This window comes from Spinacia oleracea, chromosome 6 (genome assembly GCF_020520425.1).
Source record: "Spinacia oleracea cultivar Varoflay chromosome 6, BTI_SOV_V1, whole genome shotgun sequence".
Lineage (NCBI taxonomy): Eukaryota > Viridiplantae > Streptophyta > Magnoliopsida > Caryophyllales > Amaranthaceae > Spinacia > Spinacia oleracea.
In genome coordinates this window covers 66,673,877-66,693,991 of record NC_079492.1, presented here as the reverse complement: position 1 = coordinate 66,693,991, position 20,115 = coordinate 66,673,877, and the positions used below count along the sequence as shown (strand labels likewise).

At 38.6% G+C, this 20,115-nt stretch overlaps 1 protein-coding gene across 1 annotated transcript; it reads right to left on the bottom strand.

The window, feature by feature from the left end:
• Positions 1–16,770: 16,770 nt before the first annotated feature.
• LOC110793643 (uncharacterized) lies at positions 16,771–17,178 on the bottom strand. Its single transcript, XM_021998535.1, has one exon. The coding sequence runs from the start codon at positions 17,176–17,178 to the stop codon at positions 16,771–16,773; it is 408 nt and encodes a 135-aa protein (XP_021854227.1).
• Positions 17,179–20,115: the final 2,937 nt, after the last annotated feature.

Sequence of the window (20,115 nt, the reverse complement as noted above, 5' to 3'; positions counted from 1 at the left end):
CAAAGCATAGCATAGCATAGCACACTCGAAAATCAACACATATTCATGAAAATAAGGGCATCAAATAATTTCATCTTTTTTATTCCTTTGAAATTCTTCTAATTTTTTTATGCATTTATTTTACTTCAAACTTCTTTTATTTTATCTCAATATGCAATTATTAATTTGTTTACTAAAGTTAATAAAACTAATACGTATTAAATTCGTTTCTTCTTTTATAAAGCTAATGCTTTAAGAGTCACAATTACAATGTAAGTAATTAAGGGAATAAATACTTAATTTATCCTTAAAATTCCGCATTTTAGAACCAACAATAAATTTCAAAGCACATGCAATCCGTCAAAAAACAAAAAATGCAAGAACCTAACATGTATGGACTCAAGTAAATTTTGAATTGACTTTTAATTGTAATTGACCGTGAATGAAGCTAATTAAAGAAATAATTGATTATAAATTTTATTCAATGAAATTGTCATTTCAAATGAAATCACATTGTTAAGAAAGTAATTATTTATTTAAGGAATAGACTTAAATAAGCAAAGTAAATAAGTTGATCAAATTGAAAATTTAGAAAAAGAAGAAATAAAGGAAATACTTCGTAATTAATAAAAACTACTTATGATAAAATTTTCTAAAAAAAACATAGATTAAAATTAATATTGAGATTCCTCTCGAACTAAAAACAATTAGTTTGTGCAAGTATTTAAAACAGTGGTAGTATTATGTTGGAGAAGTATGCAGACTACTCTTCTCCCTCTTTGTGTGATTAAAATGAGCAAAGTGAAATTAGAAAGAAAATAAATATTAGATCAAACACGAAGATTTTGGTGACGCGGAAAACCCTCTTAAAAGAGAAAAACCGCGGGACGGAAGTCCAGTGCAAACTTGCCTTCTACTATATGTACTAGTAGGGATACAATGAATTACAATTCTCACTCAATAGTGGCTCTCAAAATTTTTCTCTCACTTGAAAGAACTTGCTTGCCTGTTCTATCTAAAAAAGCCTTTCAAAGTCTCAATATATAGGAGAACAATGGGGTCACTTATGAGTTACATAATTAGCTTCATAAAACCACTAATTAATTAGTGATCTTTGGCATCCTAGCTTTAGTTCACGGGAGATCATTTGGCTAGAAGAAAAACCAAGCATCATACATAAATGGGTGAAGTTAACACAATAAAATGCATTGATCTTGACATGTTCCTCCATTGTTGATTCATCATTAACAATCTTATTTTCAGCTTCTCTATATTCCTTATGTCTAACTACTGGAAAAGGGCCAGGATAACGGGAATTACTAACCTTAGACATGATGCCCCATGGTTGCTTGGTGTCTTTGATGGTCCTATCCTCGAAAAACACAACATCTCGGCTTCTAACAATTCTCTTGCTCACTGGGTCCCATAGTCGATAACCAAGCTCATCTTGAGGTGTACAAAGGTAGATGCATTGCTTTGTCTATGAATCAAGTTTGGAGCGTTCGTCCTTCGGGATATGGACGAAGGCTTGACAACCAAACACTTTAAAGTGTTTATATAACACTTTCTTTCCTGTCCATTCTTGCTCTGGGATACATCCATCTAAAGCCTTTGAGGGGGAATGATTTATGATATTGACCGCAGTCTTCATTACTTCACCCTAAAAGGATTTTGGCAGCTTGGCATGAGATAACATGCATCGAACTCTTTCTTCAATTGTTCGGTTCATTCGTTCATCCACACCATTCAGTTGCGGGGTCTTGGGAGGAGTTTTTTCGAGCCTAATTCCATAAGACTTGCAATATTCTTCAAAAGGACCTCTGTACTCTCCTCCATTATCATCTCTCACACACTTTAATTTCTTTCCGATCTCTCTTTCTATTATGGCGTGAAATTCTTGGAATGCTTCAAGTACTTGATTTTTCGTTTTCGATAAGAATGCCCAAACCTTTCTTGAATGATCATCAATAAATGTGACAAAATATATTGCACCTCCAAGTGATGTTTCAGTCATTGAACAAACATTTGGGTGCACTAAATCAAGAGCATATTTTCTTCTATGTGGATGATTACTTCGATAAAAAGAAACTCTATGTTGTTTGCCTACTAAGCAGTGAATGCAAGGTTCAAGAGATATACCTTTCACTTCCGGAAGTAGCGCCCTTTTGGAAAATATTTGTAATCCTTTCTCACTCGTGTGACCTAGCCTCTTGTGCCATAACTCCAAGCTTGAGTTATCATGACTGACATTAGCCTCTCCCATGCACAACTTTCCTTATGTCACATACAAGGAACCTTCCTTACTTCCTCTAGAAATAATCATAATGCTTATGGTGAGATTCCATATCCCTCCACCAAAACGATTCAAATAAGCAACATCATCAAGCTTCCCAGCTGAAATAAGATTAAGACGCATGTCAGGTACATGTCTTACATCTTTTAACATAAGTTCACAATTAGTATTGGTCTTTAAGATGACATTGCCTATACCCACTATCTTGATGGACACTTTATTTCCCATTTTAGCAGTACCAAAATCACCAATTTGGTATGTTGAGAAGAATTCTCTATGTGGGGTTACATGGAATGATGCTCCAGTGTCTACAATCCATGAGCAATAATCGTGAGCAATTTTAAGATAATTATCTTCCTCAATGAGAAAGACATCATCGTCATCTTTTGATGCTATAGAGGTGGTGCTCTTTTCTTCTTTATTTTTAGTGTCGATTTGATCAGCCTTCACTGACCCATTTTTGTGGTCTCTTTTGAGATTCCGACACTCCGACTTCTTGTGATTTGGTTTTCAAAGTAGTAACATATGATCTTGGAGCGAGATTCGGAACGCTCCCGTGACTTGTCATGGACTCGAGTCCTATTCTTTCCCGTGTCTCGTTTCTTCCACGATTCTCCACAATATTTGCTTCATATTGGCTAGATGTACCTCTTTCCTTTCTCCTAGCATATTCATTCATTAAACTATCTGCAACTGTGTCCATGGTGAGCTTCCCCTCCGGAGCTGAGTTGCTATGTGTAACTACAAGAGTGTCGCAACTCTCTGGTAGAGAACTTAGTAACAACAGTGCCTGTATATCATCTTCGATTTTCATCTCAATCTTGGTTAGTTGATTCACAATCCCCTTAAATATGTTTATATGTCCTATCATGCTTTGACCGTCTTTATACTCTAGTTTAACCAAGCGTTTCATCATATTAGCCTTATTACTAGGCGTCTTATTTTGAATCATGGACTCTAGTTTTTTCCATAATTCGTATGCATTGGTGTACATGGACACATGGTCGAACAAACTTCGATCGATATACTTCCGGATCATGGCTAATGCCTTATGATTTAACAGCTCCTAGTCTTTGACATCCTTTCCTTCAGACATAGTCTCATTTATGATAGGCTCTTTCAAATCCTTGCAATATAGGTGATCTTCCATCATAGGCTTCTAGTAGGATTAATTCTCAGCAGTGAGCTTGAACATGTCACCATCATGAGTGATGTTCCCCTCCATTTTATTAACACAAGATTTCTGACATAAGTTTTGTTAACCTGGCTCCGATACTGAAGGAAATAATTCCCTTGGTCCAAGTATGCATTCTATGTTAAGTCTAATAAATGCGGTTCAGTATTAATTAACAAGTTAATAATTCAGTGAGATCAAGTGAGTTGAATGCCTAGCTAGAGGCCGCTTCAGTTCAAGTGGAATTAATGATATTAATCCACAGCTTACTCTTGACTGAACCCGTAGGGTCACACAAATAGTACGTAAACGGATCAAGTATTTAATGGCATTAGATACTCCATCTATGGATATTCGGAATCGACGGATCTTGGTTTCAGTGGGAGCTGAGATCGTCACAGGCAAGAAATGAATACTCCGGAAACGATGATATTGCCGGAAACGGAAATATGGATCGTATCGGAAATATAAATATTATCCAAGTCGTAGATGTTGCCGGAAACGGAAACATGGTACGTATCGGAAAATATTATCGGAAATGGAAATATTGCCAGAATCGGAAATATTGCCGGAAACGGAAATATTGTCAGAATCGGAAATATTATCGGAATCGGAAAATAATTCCGGAAACGGAAATATTAAATATTTGTTCGAAACGAAAATTGATTCCGGAATCGGAAATATTAAATATTGTTCGTATCGGAAATGAATTCCGGAACCGGGAATTTAATTGGAAGCGTATCGTACGAATTAGCATCGGATGAGGCCTGCCGGACGAAGGCCCAGCACGAAGTCGGGCCATCGCCCAGCAAGCCAAACGCGCGCCACAAGCCCAGCCAAGGCAGCGCCCAGGCCCACCGCAAGGCAGGCCCAGCGCGCGCCAAGGCCACGGCAGCGTGGGCCTCGTGGCGTGGGCTGCTGCTCGCGCGCACGCGCATGGGCGGCCCTCGTGGCTGCCGCGTGTGTGTGTGTGTGTGTTTGTGTTCATGCACGATTCCTAAAGCTATTAGGATTTGGTATATGATTAAATTCCTATTCCTAAAAGGATAAATTAATTAATTAGAGTTCGTATAGGATTCTAAGTTTAACTAATTCGTATCCTACTAGGATTCCAATTCCCTTTCCATAACTCTATAAATACGTGCCTAGGGTCACATATTTTCAGAGATTAATTCAAGTATTCAAAGTGAGTTTTGAGAGAAAATTCAGTCATATTTCTTACCTAAGAGTGCCGAAAATTCTAGTACCTTAAGGGCGATTCTAGTTGGTCAATCTTAAGGCGGATCCGGACGTGCTGTGGACTATCTACGGAGGGACGACACTTGGAGTCCTAAAGACTTGTTCTTGTTCGGTTCGGGCGCAGCTAGGGAAGGCACGCAACAAAGAGTATGCATCTAAACTATGCTATATGATTATGTGTAAATAATATGTATTCCTGGCTTAATGGTTGTTTCCGCATGATTTATGAATTGTCATATGTATCATAACCTAACAGTGGTATCACGAGCCCCTTATTATTTTCATAATCTAAAATGCATGAACATGGTTAAATATTACAAATTTGCAAGAATTAAAAGGGGTGATTAATTTTCGTAATTGTTAATTAATTGCAAATTGCGTTTATTTAATTATACGTACGCAGTTTTTCGGCAGTTTCTTCGTTACTCATCCAAATCGAGTGATTTTTGTGTCAATTACGCATGTAAAAGGCATTCTAAAATTTTGACAAAAAAAGATATTTTTCTGCCGAACCTAGAATTCTCAAATTCGAAGCCTAACTATGACTTTTCGAAGGTTTTAGTTTTTCGAATGCAAAATTTCGTAAATTTAAGATGTTAAATTAAATATTTGCGATTCTTGTTGATAAATCTTGAATTTTTGATTGACCTAATGTATATGTTTAACAAGTTTGAATGCCTAGCCTTGTTAATTATGCAATCTAATTTGTAATTATGATTAATTTGTTGAAAATTAGAATAATTTAGAATTAATTTGATTTTCATAATTAATTATAATTTAATTAGAAACCTATGATTAAAAACCACCATAAAAATTGTAAATTTATGATAAATTTTAAATTTTTATGACCTAGACTTGAATCCATAATAATCGGAAATCAATTGGATAATAAATTTTCGATTTTTCGCCCTAAAATTATGAAATTAATGTTATTTATTAATTTGTCATTAATTTTAAATATAAATTTTAATTTTTTATGCGATTCGTTCATATAACTTGCACGCACAAAGCAATGGACGCTTCGTGTTACCCTTAAGGGGTGTTGTATAGTGCGGGCATGCGACGACGAGCAAGGGAGCTCGTCGCCCGTGCGGCACGAATGCAATGAGCAAGGCATGGTGCACGAGCACAAGGCAGCAGCCCTGCCTTGTGTCGTGGGCCACGAGCTATGGACGAATGGGCATGGGTGAAAGGCGAGCCATGGCAGTCGCGTGTGGGCAGCAAGCGAGCTGCGCCACGACGCGCACTGCCTCGCGCAAGAGCGCGCAGCCTTGCGCGCAGCGAGCGCAGCCTCGCGCGCAGCGAGCGCAAGCTCGCGTGCCACGAGCGCTGCGCCCAGCGTTGATCGCGCGCGATGGCTCGCGCGCACAGCGAGCGATGTCGCGCGCACAGCGAGCGATGTCGCGCGCACAGCGAGCGATGTCGCGCGCACAGCGAGCAATGGCTCGCGCGCACAGCGAGCGATGTCGCGCGCACAACGAGCAATGGCTCGCGCGCACAGCGAGCGATGTCGCGCGCACAGCGAGCAATGGCTCGCGCGCACAGCGAGCGATGGAGCGCGCGCATCGAGCACCAAAGCGTGCGATGGCTTGCGATGGTAGATGCAGCAGCTATGCGACGAGCGCATGGGCTGCGCGCACATGGCCAGCGATGGCTGTGTGCGTGCGGCCCATGGGCGTGCGATGCGTAGGGTGTTTGCGTTACGATTAGATCGTTTTGAATGTTTAATTTGAAATTTTTCAGTTTACGTAATTTTAATTAATTTTAAAATTAATAATTTAAATTATTTTCTTGGATTTTAATTTTGAATATTGTAATTATAATAAATTTTATTTATTCTAATTATTTTACTAAAATTAAAATCATGAATTAATTTAAATACGACTGAAATTAAATTAAACTTTTTGGATTCAATTATAAATTTATATGAGCTTTAAATTTTAATTAAATTTGTATGTTTCCGGTTAGACTTGAAATACATTTTTATGTTTAAAATTAGTAAAGCATATGAATTTATTGGTTTAAGTGGGAGCCCTTTTAGTCATAAAACTCTTGATTAGGTCTACGAATCCTTAAGGTTAAAACAACTTGATTAGAATTAATAAGGACTGAATAATTGGTAGATTATTGGTGCCCTTGATTAATTGCTGCAAATGTTTACGTGATGCATAATGTGTTTTACTAACCAGCTATGTGGGCCATTCATGATAATGAATGGGTGAATGGTATATATTGTATATGTACTGTTTTGCAGGTTATGAAGTGACTAGTATGGCCCAAATAGGATAGAAAATATGGTCTGCGTACCATTAATTTGAATGTAATTGGTCTAAAGTACCAAAGTTATTTTTCAATTCAAATATGGTCTGCGTACCATCAAATAGTTGTAATTAGTTATAGCTTATCCTATTTGAAGAAAATGGTGCCTCCCACGGAGATTTTCAAGACGGACTTTGAAGTCAAAGCTTCAAGATGAAGTCGGGCCATACTAGATCACATTTATCTTATGCATGCTTTAAGTTATTTATTGCTTTAAATATGTCTTAATTATGCGTAAGATTGTGGCTTGATTATGTTTCATGATTAAGGATTTTAGTTCACTTAAAATCTAACCAACATAGTAAGAGCCTTAAGTTCCAAACTTAAAAATTGAGTTAAAAGGTGCCATGCCAAAATATACACTTGCTTGGATATCCTTTACATCAATCTAGTAATAGTTTTCGCTCAGCGAGGTGTTACTTATTGGTCCTAAAGGGGCAAGGTACACAAAGATGTTCTAGGATTAAGTCGACAAACTGTGCTTAGTTCTTCAATGATTTTAGGATCTTGGAATCATTTTATTCACACCTGCCGGAACACATAACTTGAATAAAATGCTTAATAAACATTGAATTATGCATGTATGCTAGAATTTAAGTTTGTTAAGAGAAACTGTGAATGGTTATTTATTTGTTTATTCTTTTCAATTGTAGTTTTTAATATGGCAAACAACAATTTATTCAACATTCGATCAATTCTCGAAAAGGAGAAGTTGAACGGGAAAAACTTCCTTGACTGGCAAAGGAACTTGCAAATAGTTCTTATGCAGGAAGAAAAGGAGTATGTCCTAGATGAGGCGATGCCCGAAGCCGCAGGCGACGGGGTCACTCAGGCAGCCCTCAATCGTTGGATTGATGCCAACAAGGATGTGAAATGTCTAATGCTCGCCACCATGAGTGCGGATCTGCAGAAAACGTTCATCAACTCAGATGCTTTCACAATCATCAGTGAGTTGAAGAACATGTTCCAAGATCTGGCTCGAGTCGAAAGATTCGAGACTCATAGGCAAATTCTTGAGACCAAGCTTAAGAAAGGCGAGCCCGTAAGTCCACATGTTCTCAAAATGATTGGACTCATTGAGAATATGAGTCGGCTGGATCAGCAATTTTCTCAGGAAATGGCTATAGACACCATCCTCCATTCTCTTCATAGCGGGTATAATCAGTTCAAACTGAACTACAGTATGAATAGTCTGGACAAAACGCTCACTGAGCTTCACGGTATGCTGAAGACCGCTGAAAAGACGCTCAAAAGTGATAAGCAGGATGTGCTTATGGTGCGTGGGGGCAAGTTCAAGAAATCTGGAAAGAAGAGGAATGCTAAGAAAGGTGGCAACAAGGCCAGCCCAACTAAGCAAACTGGCGCCAAATCTGTAAAGAGGAAGGTCAGTCAACCAACTTCTGAATCCGAATGCTTCTACTGCAAGAAGAAGGGGCATTGGAAGAGAGATTGCTTGAAGCTAAAGGAAGATCAGAAGAACGGAACAGTCGTTCCATCTTCAGGTATTTTCGTTATAGACTGTATACTTGCTAATTCAACTTCTTGGGTATTAGATACAGGTTGTGGCTCACACTTATGTTCCAATCCACAGGGACTAAGAAGAAGTAGAAAGTTAAGCAAGGGTGAAGTCGACCTACGAGTGGGAAATGGAGCACGGATTGCTGCATTAGCTGTAGGAACTTACTATTTGTCGTTGCCCTCCGGGCTAGTTTTGGAACTGGAAGATTGTTTCCATGTTCCAAGTCTTACTAAAAACATCATTTCAGTTTCTTGTTTAGATGCTAAGGGATTTTCCTTTTTAATAAAAGACAATAGTTGTTCGTTTTATTTTAAAGAGATGTTTTATGGATCTGCTAGATTAGTCAATGGACTTTATTTATTAGATCACGACAAACAAGTATATAACATAAATACCAAAAGGGCCAAAAAGGATGATTCAGATCTCACCTATCTGTGGCATTGTCGATTAGGCCATATAAACTTGAAACGCTTAGAAAGACTTCAAAAGGAAGGAATTCTAGAACCATTTGACTTAGAGGATTATGGTAAATGCGAATCATGTTTACTTGGCAAATGTCAAAGCAACCTTTCTCTAAAGTTGGAGAAAGAGCAAATGAACTATTGGGTTTAATCCATACAGATGTATGTGGACCAATGAGTACAAATGCTAGAGGTGGTTTCAGCTACTTTATCACTTTCACTGATGACTTCAGTAGGCATGGTTATGTCTACCTAATGAAGCATAAGTCTGAATCCTTTGACAAATTCAAGGAATTTCAGAGTGAAGTAGAGAATCAATTAGGCAAGAAGATTAAAGCACTGCGGTCTGATAGAGGCGGTGAATATCTGAGCTATGAATTTGATGACCATCTGAAAGAATGTGGAATTCTATCAGAATTGACTCCTCCTGGAACACCACAATGGAACGGTGTGTCGGAACGGAGGAACAGAACCTTGCTAGACATGGTCAGGTCAATGATGGGTCAGGCCGAACTTCCATTAGAATTTTGGGGACATGCACTAAATACAGCTGCACTCACTATAAATAGAGCTCCGTCTAAAGCTGTCGAAAAGACTCCATACGAATTATGGTTTGGAAAGCCTCCAAATGTGTCTTTTCTTAAGATTTAGGGATGTGAAGTATACGTCAAACGATTAATTTCAGACAAACTTCATCCAAAATCTGACAAATGTATCCTTGTGGGCTATCCAAAGGAAACAAAGGGGTATTACTTCTATAATACATCTGAGAACAAAGTGTTTGTTGCTCGAGATGGTGTCTTTTTGGAGAAAGATCACATTTCCAAAATGACAAGTGGGAGAAAAGTAGACCTCGAAGAAATTCGAGTCGAACAACAAACTCTAGAGAATGCTCAAGATGACATTCAGGATGAAACTCAGAGATCTTTAGAAGAATCTGGTGAGAATCATGGTCAATCTAGAAATGTTACCCCGCGTAGATCGCAAAGATACAGATCTCAACCGGAAAGGTACTTAGGTATTTTGACGAACGAGAGCTATGACGTTCTATTACTTGAAAGTGATGAACCTGCGACTTACAAACAAGCTATGACGAGCCCTAGCTCCAAGCAATGGCAAGAAGCCATGCAATCTGAATTGGACTCCATGTCTGAAAACCAAGTATGGGATTTGGTCGATTTGCCAGATGGCTACCAAGCCATTGGAAGCAAATGGGTTTTCAAACTGAAAAAGGACAAGGATGGGAAACTTGAAGTTTTCAAAGCTAGATTGGTTGCAAAAGGTTACAGGCAAGTCCACGGTGTGGATTACGATGAAACCTTTTCACCAGTTGCAATGCTAAAGTCTATTCGGATAATGTTAGCAATCGCTGCATATTACGATTACGAAATATGGCAGATGGATGTCAAAACTGCTTTCTTAAACGGCGTTTTAACAGAAACTGTGTTTATGACACAGCCTGAAGGTTTTGAGGATCCAAAGAATGCTAAAAAGGTATGCAAGCTAAAGAAGTCAATCTACGGATTGAAGCAGGCATCCAGGAGCTGGAATATACGTTTTGATGAAGCAGTCAAGGACTTTGGTTTCATCAAGAACGCAGACGAATCTTGTGTATACAAGAAGGTCAGTGGGAGCAAAATTGCTTTCCTAGTATTATATGTCGACGACATATTACTTATCGGAAATGACATTCCTATGTTGAACTCTGTCAAGATTTGGCTTGGGAAATGTTTTTCGATGAAGGATCTAGGAGAAGCACAGTACATATTGGGCATCAAGATTTACAGAGATAGATCTAAAAGGATGATTGGACTTAGTCAAAGCACTTATATCAATAAGGTGCTTGATAGGTTCAAGATGGCGGACTCCAAGCGAGGCTACCTACCCATGTCTCATGGAATGACTCTAAGCAAGACTCAGTGCCCAAAAACACTTGATGAGCGTAGACGAATGAATGGGATTCCATATGCATCATTGATTGGTTCAATAATGTATGCTATGATATGTACACGCCCGGATGTTGTGTACGCACTCAGTGCTACGAGCAGATACCAGTCTGACCCAGGAGAGGCGCATTGGACTGCTGCCAAGAACATTCTGAAGTACCTGAAAAGGCACAAAGATGACTTCCTGGTCTATGGTGGAGATGATGAATTAATTGTTAAAGGCTATACGGACGCAAGTTTCCAAACCGACAAAGATGATTTCAGATCACAGTCTGGGTTTGTCTTCTGCCTCAACGGAGGAGCAGTAAGCTGGAAAAGTGCTAAGCAAAGCACCATTGCGGATTCTACAACTGAAGCGGAGTACATTGCTGCACATGAAGCAGCAAAGGAAGCTATATGGCTAAGGAAGTTCATAGGTGAACTTGGTGTAGTCCCCTCCATTAAAGGACCAATAGCCCTGTATTGTGACAATAACGGAGCTATTGCACAGGCAAAAGAGCCTAGACACCACCAGAGAGTCAAGCATGTACTTCGTAGATTTCACCTTCTACGAGAGTTCGTTGAAAGAAAAGAAGTCGAGATAAGCAAAATTGGAACTGATGACAACATATCAGATCCATTGACTAAACCTCTGCCGCAGGCGAAGCACAACTCGCACACTGCAGCTATGGGAATCAAGCATATTGGAGAATGGCTTTGATGTCTCTGTTTAATGTTTTAAAGTTTTAGAGTTTAAATCTTTGTAAAACATTATTGGTTAATCATTCACAATAAATGAAAAGAATTCATTTTTCCATTTAATTTGTGGTTTATTAAATGATGAGTCCCTTCAATTTGACGATATATTCAAGATAGACTGTCAGGACCAGTCCTGTGACTAAGAAATGTCTATCAAGTGAACTTGAATGTCAAAGGTTGAAAATGGTCCCTAGTCGGAGTTTTCTATAAAATTGGACGCATAGAAAACGTTAGACGATTAGAATGCAAGATGACTAGTAGTTCTGTTTCTTGAACTATGTGGACATGGCAATGTCATAATCATTTGCATAGATACTTACTTTGGGAAGACTAGTATCGGACAAGACCTATGAAACTTTACTGTAAGAGATGAAAGTCTGTCATAAGTAAATTTCATTAAATTATTAGACACTAAATCCTCAATACCTGAGTGATTTGAGATTACTTGTTTGAGAACTGGTTGCTTTGACGTTGACCAACCGTCGCACCGTAAAAGGAGGCTATAAAGGCAACGCTCAGGTAATCACCTATCAAACGAAGTCTAATCTCAAGATCGCAAGATTGGGATTGTCCTCCCATAAATCAGGATGAGATGCTTAAAAGTTGTACAAGGCCACTCGGAGAGCTAGAAACTGTGAAATGCATGGCCGTGCTCGGATGAATCATAGGCTATGATTATCTGTTTATTTGATCAGTTGAACTCTGAAACCGAGGAACACCTCTGGACATAATAAGGATGACAACTCTTACCTTATGTTCAAGAGCAAGCATCGAGCGACAAAGGAATTAGGAAATGCACACTTGTCCCTAAGGACAAGTGGGAGACTGAAGGAAATAATGCCCTTGGTCCAAGTATGCATTCTATGTTAAGTCTAATAAATGCGGTTCAGTATTAATTAACAAGTTAATAATTCAGTGAGATCAAGTGAGCTGAATGCCTAGCTAGAGGCCGCTTCAGTTCAAGTGGAATTAATGATATTAATCCACAACTTACTCTTGACTGAACCCGTAGGGTCACACAAATAGTACGTAAACGGATCAAGTATTTAATGGCATTAGATACTCCATCTATGGATATTCGGAATCGACGGATCTTGGTTTCAGTGGGAGCTGAGATCGTCACAGGCAAGAAATGAATACTCCGGAAACGATGATATTGCCGGAAACGGAAATATGGATCGTATCGGAAATATAAATATTATCCAAGTCGTAGATGTTGCCGGAAACGGAAACATGGTACGTATCGGAAAATATTATCGGAAATGGAAATATTGCCAGAATCGGAAATATTGCCGGAAACGGAAATATTGTCAGAATCGGAAATATTATCGGAATCGGAAAATAGTTCCGGAAACGGAAATATTAAATATTTGTTCGAAACGGAAATTGATTCCGGAATCGGAAATATTAAATATTGTTCGTATCGGAAATGAATTCCGGAACCGGGAATTTAATCGGAAGCGTATCGTACGAATTAGCATCGGACGAGGCCTGCCGGACGAAGGCCCAGCACGAAGTCGGGCCATCGCCCAGCAAGCCAAACGCGCGCCACAAGCCCAGCCAAGGCAGCGCCCAGGCCCACCGCAAGGCAAGCCCAGCGCGCGCCAAGGCCACGGCTGCGTGGGCCTCGTGGCGTGGGCTGCTGCTCGCGCGCACGCGCATGGGCGGCCCTCGTGGCTGCCGCGTGTGTGTGTGTGTGTTTATGTTCATGCACGATTCCTAAAGCTATTAGGATTTGGTATATGATTAAATTCCTATTCCTAAAAGGATAAATTAATTAATTAGAGTTCGTATAGGATTCTAAGTTTAATTAATTCGTATCCTACTAGGATTCCAATTCCCTTTCCATAACTCTATAAATACGTGCCTAGGGTCACATATTTTCAGAGATTAATTCAAGTATTCAAAGTGAGTTTTGAGAGAAAAATTCAGTCATATTTCTTACCTAAGAGTGCCGAAAATTCTAGTACCTTAAGGGCGATTCTAGTTGGTCAATCTTAAGGCGGATCCGGACGTGCTGTGGACTATCTACGGAGGGACGACACTTGGAGTCCTAAAGACTTGTTCTTGTTCGGTTCGGGCGCAGCTAGGGAAGGCACGCAACAAAGAGTATGCATCTAAACTATGCTATATGATTATGTGTAAATAATATGTATTCCTGGCTTAATGGTTGTTTCCGCATGATTTATGAATTGTCATATGTATCATAACCTAAAAGATACTACTGTTGGAGAAGTACGCATAATACTCTTCTCCCTCTTTGTGTGATTAAAATGAGAAAAGGGAAATTATCAAGAAAATAAATATGAGATCAAACACGAAGATTTTGGTGACGCGGAAAACCCTCTGAAAAGGGAAAAACCGCGGGATAGAAGTCTAGTGAAAACTTGCCTTTTACTATATGTACTAATAGGGATATAATGAATTACAATTCTCACTCAACAATTGCTCACTCTATTTTCCCCTCACTTGGAGGAACTTGCTTTCCTGTTCTATCTAACAAAGCCTTCCAAAGTTTCAATACATAGGAGAACAATGGGGTCACTTAAGAGCTACATATTCATAAAACCACTAATTAATTAGTGATCTTTGGCATCCTAGCTTTAGTTCACGGGAGATCATTTGGCTAGAAGAAAAACCAAGCATCATACATAAATGGGTGAAGTTAACACCATTAAATGCATTGATCTTGACATGTTCCAAATACCCCTCAACTCCTAAAACTTGCCACATTACGACTTTCCATATCCCACAAATTAAGGAAGGACAAAACCAACATATTATAATAAAAATATTATATATTAATATGTTTGAAGCAACATAAATATTTTGAATATGTTAATGTAAAGGATTGCAATATCCCAAAATTTCGTGCAAATTTAACATTTTGATATGTAAACCGTGCATCACACTTTATGATCGAGCGAGTTTGGTTTTAGGTTTAGACTGACGACGAAAATAGCCATAGATGATTTACTAATATTGACTAACAAATAAATGTTTGGTGTTGACGAGCGGGTTTAAGGCAGACCTAATCAAAATGCGGGAAGGGCCGGGGGCATAAAAATCTGCCTATTATGTCGAGCCTGGCCGGGCAAAAGCATCGGGCCAATTTTTGTGCCCAAAACCCGCTATTTCGGGCAAAAAATAGGGGGCTATTCGGGCCAATTTCGGGCCGGACCAAATTTATAACAAAAATTGTTGTTTTACGTTGCCCAAAGCTCGCAAAATGTTTAAAAAGTTCAGGCCAGGGCGGGCCGGGCCCGAAAATCGAGACAAAATCTACTGTCCAAAACCCAATAATTTCGGGTCAGGTCGGGCCGGGCCTGCGGGCCAGACCCATGTTGATCAGCTCTAGTTTAAGGATATCATGTACCCACCTTGGTGATGAAGCAAGTTCAAATTTATTGGATTTCAAAACACTCACTAAATCCTAATTATGTATGTCACTTTTTAAAAATAATTTTATCAACATAATTAATTTTAATACCACATAATAAACTTATGTCAATATATTCAAAAGTTAGATGGAAAATAGTAAATTATCTATCGAATATAGGGATGTTAGATTGATTGTTAGCGGGCGGGTTTTTGAGAGATCGATCCCCCCCCCGGATTCGTCTCATGGTTGGGCGGGGATGGAGGAAAGTTTGGTGGGCGATGGGGTTAAAAATTGTATTCTCCGTGGATGATGATCAAGCAATGATGAATTTAAATTGGACCTGCCTTCCTTGATTATCCTTCATCTAATTCATTATAAATATATCAACATTTTTTTATGCCTCCTTTTATTCCAATTTAATCGTCACACTTTCTTTTTTCGAGCGTCCAATTAAATTTTCATACTTCTTTTATGGCATGGACTCACTAATATATTACATCTCTCTTCTCACTGTCAAAAATTAAGGTCCCACTTATTCTCCCATTCAATTAAAATACTTTTATGTTTAAATAATAGATAAGAAAAATTCTACTTATCGTATAAAACTCCGTGAAAACATAATGTGACGATTAAAACTGGACGAATAGAATACTATCCTACATATTATGTAGTATAACGTTTTGTTTATTTACTCAATTACTCTAATCAGATAACTGAATTCTCGAATACTCTAGAAAAAAGATTTAATTCAAAACTCTCTTATCGAAGAAATTGATGAGTCTAGGGGTGGGTGGATACACGGGTGAGTGGTGGAGCAGGGACGAATTTTGTTTTTGACCCCTCAAGACAGGGATTGGGAGGGGCGTGTATCGTTCTTATCATTGGTGGCGGGGATGAGGATGAAAATTTTTAGGCGGGTACGGTGTAAAGGTCGCCCACCGCCTCAAAATCATCTCTAGCTAAATAAAGTAAATGGTGGGGTAATGTGTTAAGTGGTTGGAAAATGAGGCAGATGAGACGATTATTAAGTAGATATGACTATCGAAGGGAATGGTGGATGAAAATAAATTTATTCTTGACACAGATGATGAATGAGGATGAATATAATTTTGTCTATGTACAAGTTTTTGTTTAACTAATTTTTTTAATAAATAAGACAACGAATAGGGCAATAACAAAATTATCTATCATTAACTTAATTAAGAGGATATCTCACCTCTATTTTGATGATTATTTTTTACAACTATATTTTAGATTTCATATAAATTTTATATTTAGATTACAAACAATAAATTGTTTAATCTATGTCCTTGAACTGTTTTAGACGTCAACATCATCTAAAGATCCATGCTCCTAAATTATGGTTTTTTCGTTGGAGAGGGAGTCCAATACATCGATTCATTCACTCGAAAGAGAGTTTTTGGTTTTGGAGAAGGCGGTGTTCGAGGTTTGGGGAAAGCATGATTGGGGTTAAAACAATTTCCTCTACAAAGTACTTCGTAGTATGCAATACGCTAACCTTGATGTCTCCTCGGCTGATTTCCCTTTTCATCGTCCGTTCATCTATCGTTGATAGAGAGTTCGACAATGTGGCCAATTCAATTTTTTTTTTGGCAAATAAAGTGATTTTATTACCAAATGAAGAGAATTAGGCACAGCCTTTACAAACTGACCTCAAAGCCAACAAAGCCAAAGAAAACCAAAAGCTATACAGAGACCCCTAGGTACAACTTAACTCATTTAGAAAATCACTGAGATCAGCAGGAGCTCTATCAACAACTCTAAACAAAGTTTCTTTAAACAAAACATCAACACCTTTACAATGGTTGTTATATAGTTTATCATTCCTATTCAACCACATAGAGTAGATGCATTCAGAAAAGAACATGAGCAACAATTTATGTCTTCCACTACCTCTTTTGCTACTTTTGATCATCCACTGAAGTTCATCTGCAAACCTAGCAGCAGGCCTGCTAAAATGAAGAAATTGCAAGACTTTCTGCCACACTTGATTAGAGGTAGTACACTTGAAGAACAGATGGTCCACAGTTTCCTCAGATGAACCACACAACAGAGATGAATTAGCATTGACAACCTTCCACTCCAACAATCTGTCTAGAGTGGGCATTCTATTCCACAGGGCCAACCACATAACAAATAGACTCTTAGGAGTAGCTTTGTTATTGCAGACAATTCTTCTCCAGGGGACCTTGTTTTGAACTTCACGCAAGTTCTGCTACATGAACTTAATTGAAAAGACTCCATTCTTGACAACTGACTGCCAACCTCCAACTGAATCAACAAGATGCAAACAGCCAAAGATTTTCTTAAGTGACCAAGACATGGTACTTGGATAATGAAAACCAGCAACATCACTTCCTTTCATATAATAGCTATCCACCCATCTAACCCATAACTTGTCTTTTTTATTGGTGATAGCCCACATCAATTTGCACACTGCTGCTTTGTTCCAGATCTCCAAATTTTTTATATTCCACCCACCTGTACATCTAGGGAGACACAAATTGTGCCAAGAGACAAGAGCTTTCTTAGAGGGTGAAATATCACCAGTCCAAAGAAAGATCCTGCAGTAGCTCTGAATTTCTTTGATCACCCTTTTAGGCAAAACAAACAACTGGCACCAATAACACTGCAAGCTAAGAAGGATAGTCTTCACTAGCTGCAACCTACCAGCATAAGATAGGAATCTTGAGGTCCAAGTTTTGGCTCTAGCAAGCACCCTCTCCACTAGAGGTTTACACTGAACATAAGAAAATTTCTTTGTAGTCAATGGCACTCCCAGATATCTAAAAGGGAAATCACCAACAGGAATCCCCAAAGAGTTAAGAATTTGCTCCTGAACTTCACTAGTAACTCCTCCCATATAAATTTTACTCTTATCTAGATTGACCTCTAGCCTAGAAGCTTCAAAAAAAAATTGTTTCATAAATTTTTAGGGTTCTATGAATATCATAATTCTATGTGTTCATGTTTTGTAGTAGTATATACTTCATTGAAGTCGGTACAAGTGAATGGTTTTCTATATTGATAAGGCATAAAAAAAGTTTTTAACGGTGGGTTCAATGTATATTTTTGAAAATTAACTTTTTAGAATTATTAAGCTAAGAATTGGAGATATATGAGCAATAAGTTACATCTTAGAGCCCATGGAAAGTGAAATTGAGAAAACAATAAGGGACAGCGGGAGTACAACATTGGCTTGACACCCCCCCTCCCCATACACACACTTTTAAAGGCCTTGCTTGCTAACCCGGTTTGACTTATACAAGGTTATAGTCCGGTAAGGTCTTATCTTTAATAACAATTAAATTCACAAAAATTCAAGTTCGTTGCATTACTTTTGGGCTAGGTCCAAAGGTTTAAAATTCTGACCATGTGTCCCTAATATACATGTGGACCAGGTGCAAACCCAAATGTGTGGACTTATCGGTTCTGGAAAAAAATGAATATACTTCGGATTTAGATTTAGGTATGAATATTTAGATATGGTTTTGGATCTAATAAGATCCAATAGAGAACTAGAGATGAGGTTTTTTTTTACTTTAGAGGGATGAACTACCTCATAATTTGATTATAATCTTGATTTTAAACGTTAGGATCCTTCAGGTCTAGATTTAGATATGAACATTAATTTAGATTTGGTTTTGAATTCAATAAGATTCAGACGAGATGTGGTTTTTTCGACTTTAGACAATAACACCTTCAACTCCAAAGGAAACAAAAAATATCCAGCATTGTAGCTCATCATCATCATCATCCTTACAATGCTTGGTGTCGGAATCCAACCTTACTTGTATTTTTCTTATCTATTGCTTTCTAGGAGCTTTCTAATAGTTTTCTAGGCTTTAGATAAAATTATTATGTTTCTGCCAATCCAGTGTTCATTGGTAGTTTTTAGCTAATTCAAATAAACCTCTATAAGGGATATGGACCAATACCTCTCATCAGAAGTTGTCTTTGCTTAATCACTTGTTTGTTTTTTAGCTTTTATAGATTTTATGTTGTCGCATATTTTTAATCTTTACCAGACTCAACAAAGTCTCCCTCAAAACAGATATATTCTTGTCGTCGGTCCTGCTTGTGCCTGTTGTGCGCACACAAGTGTCCTAATTGACTCTCGACCCTCGCTCTTGTCGCCAATAGGGAAGAGTGGCCAGTCTGAAGCAAGCACCTGCTTGTGTTCCGAGCCTCGAGATTCACTTTCCGCACAAATCTTGCACCCTTGTCGCCCCATAGGCAAGAGTGTACCGCACGATCTGGTGTCAAAACACTTGGACCATGACAATATGTATCAGAGCCAAGGTTCAAACCTAGGCATTAAGAGACTTGAGCAAGAAATCTGAGATGGAATCAATCGAAGAAAGACTAGCCTGACTAGAGGGCAAGTTAGAGAACTAGACCAGACATGAGGAAATGATGATTGGCCAAGCCAAAGAAATAGAGAGACTCGAGAATGCGGTTGGAGGTGGTGCGATAAAGATCAAAACCCCAAATCCTCGAGACTACAACGGTGATAGAGACTCAAAGGAAGTTGATAACTTCCTCTTAGACATGGAGTAGAATATCAGAATTTGTAAGCTGAGTGACAATCTAAAGGTGGATACCGCAACCATGCATTTGTTGGATGATGCAAAGCTATGGTGGCGCTCAAAGCATGCTGACATCGAAGAGGGAAAGTAAAGAAAGATACCTATGAAGAGTTCAAGAAGGAACTCAAAGATCAGTTCTACCCCGAGAACACCGAGTTTGTGGCAAGAATGAAGCTATAGGAGATCCGCCACAAGGGGTCCATACGCGACTATGTGAAGGAATACTCGGCTTGCATGTTGGACATCAAGAACATGAATGAGAAGGACCGGTTGTTCAACTTTGTTCATGGGGTGAAAGAATGGGCGTAACATGAAGTTTAGAGGGCGAAGGTTGATACCCTCATGGCCTCCATGACTATTGCATAGCGTGAAAGACTAATGGACTACTCTGTAGGGAAGGGCCATGTAAAGCCCTAACTTCTAGACACCATTAATTAGGTTATTTATCTTTAATT

Bases quoted from the DNA above. Each gene is read 5' to 3' on its own strand.
- LOC110793643 (XM_021998535.1), bottom strand. From the start codon at position 17,178: ATGCCCACTCTAGACAGATTGTTGGAGTGGAAGGTTGTCAATGCTAAT.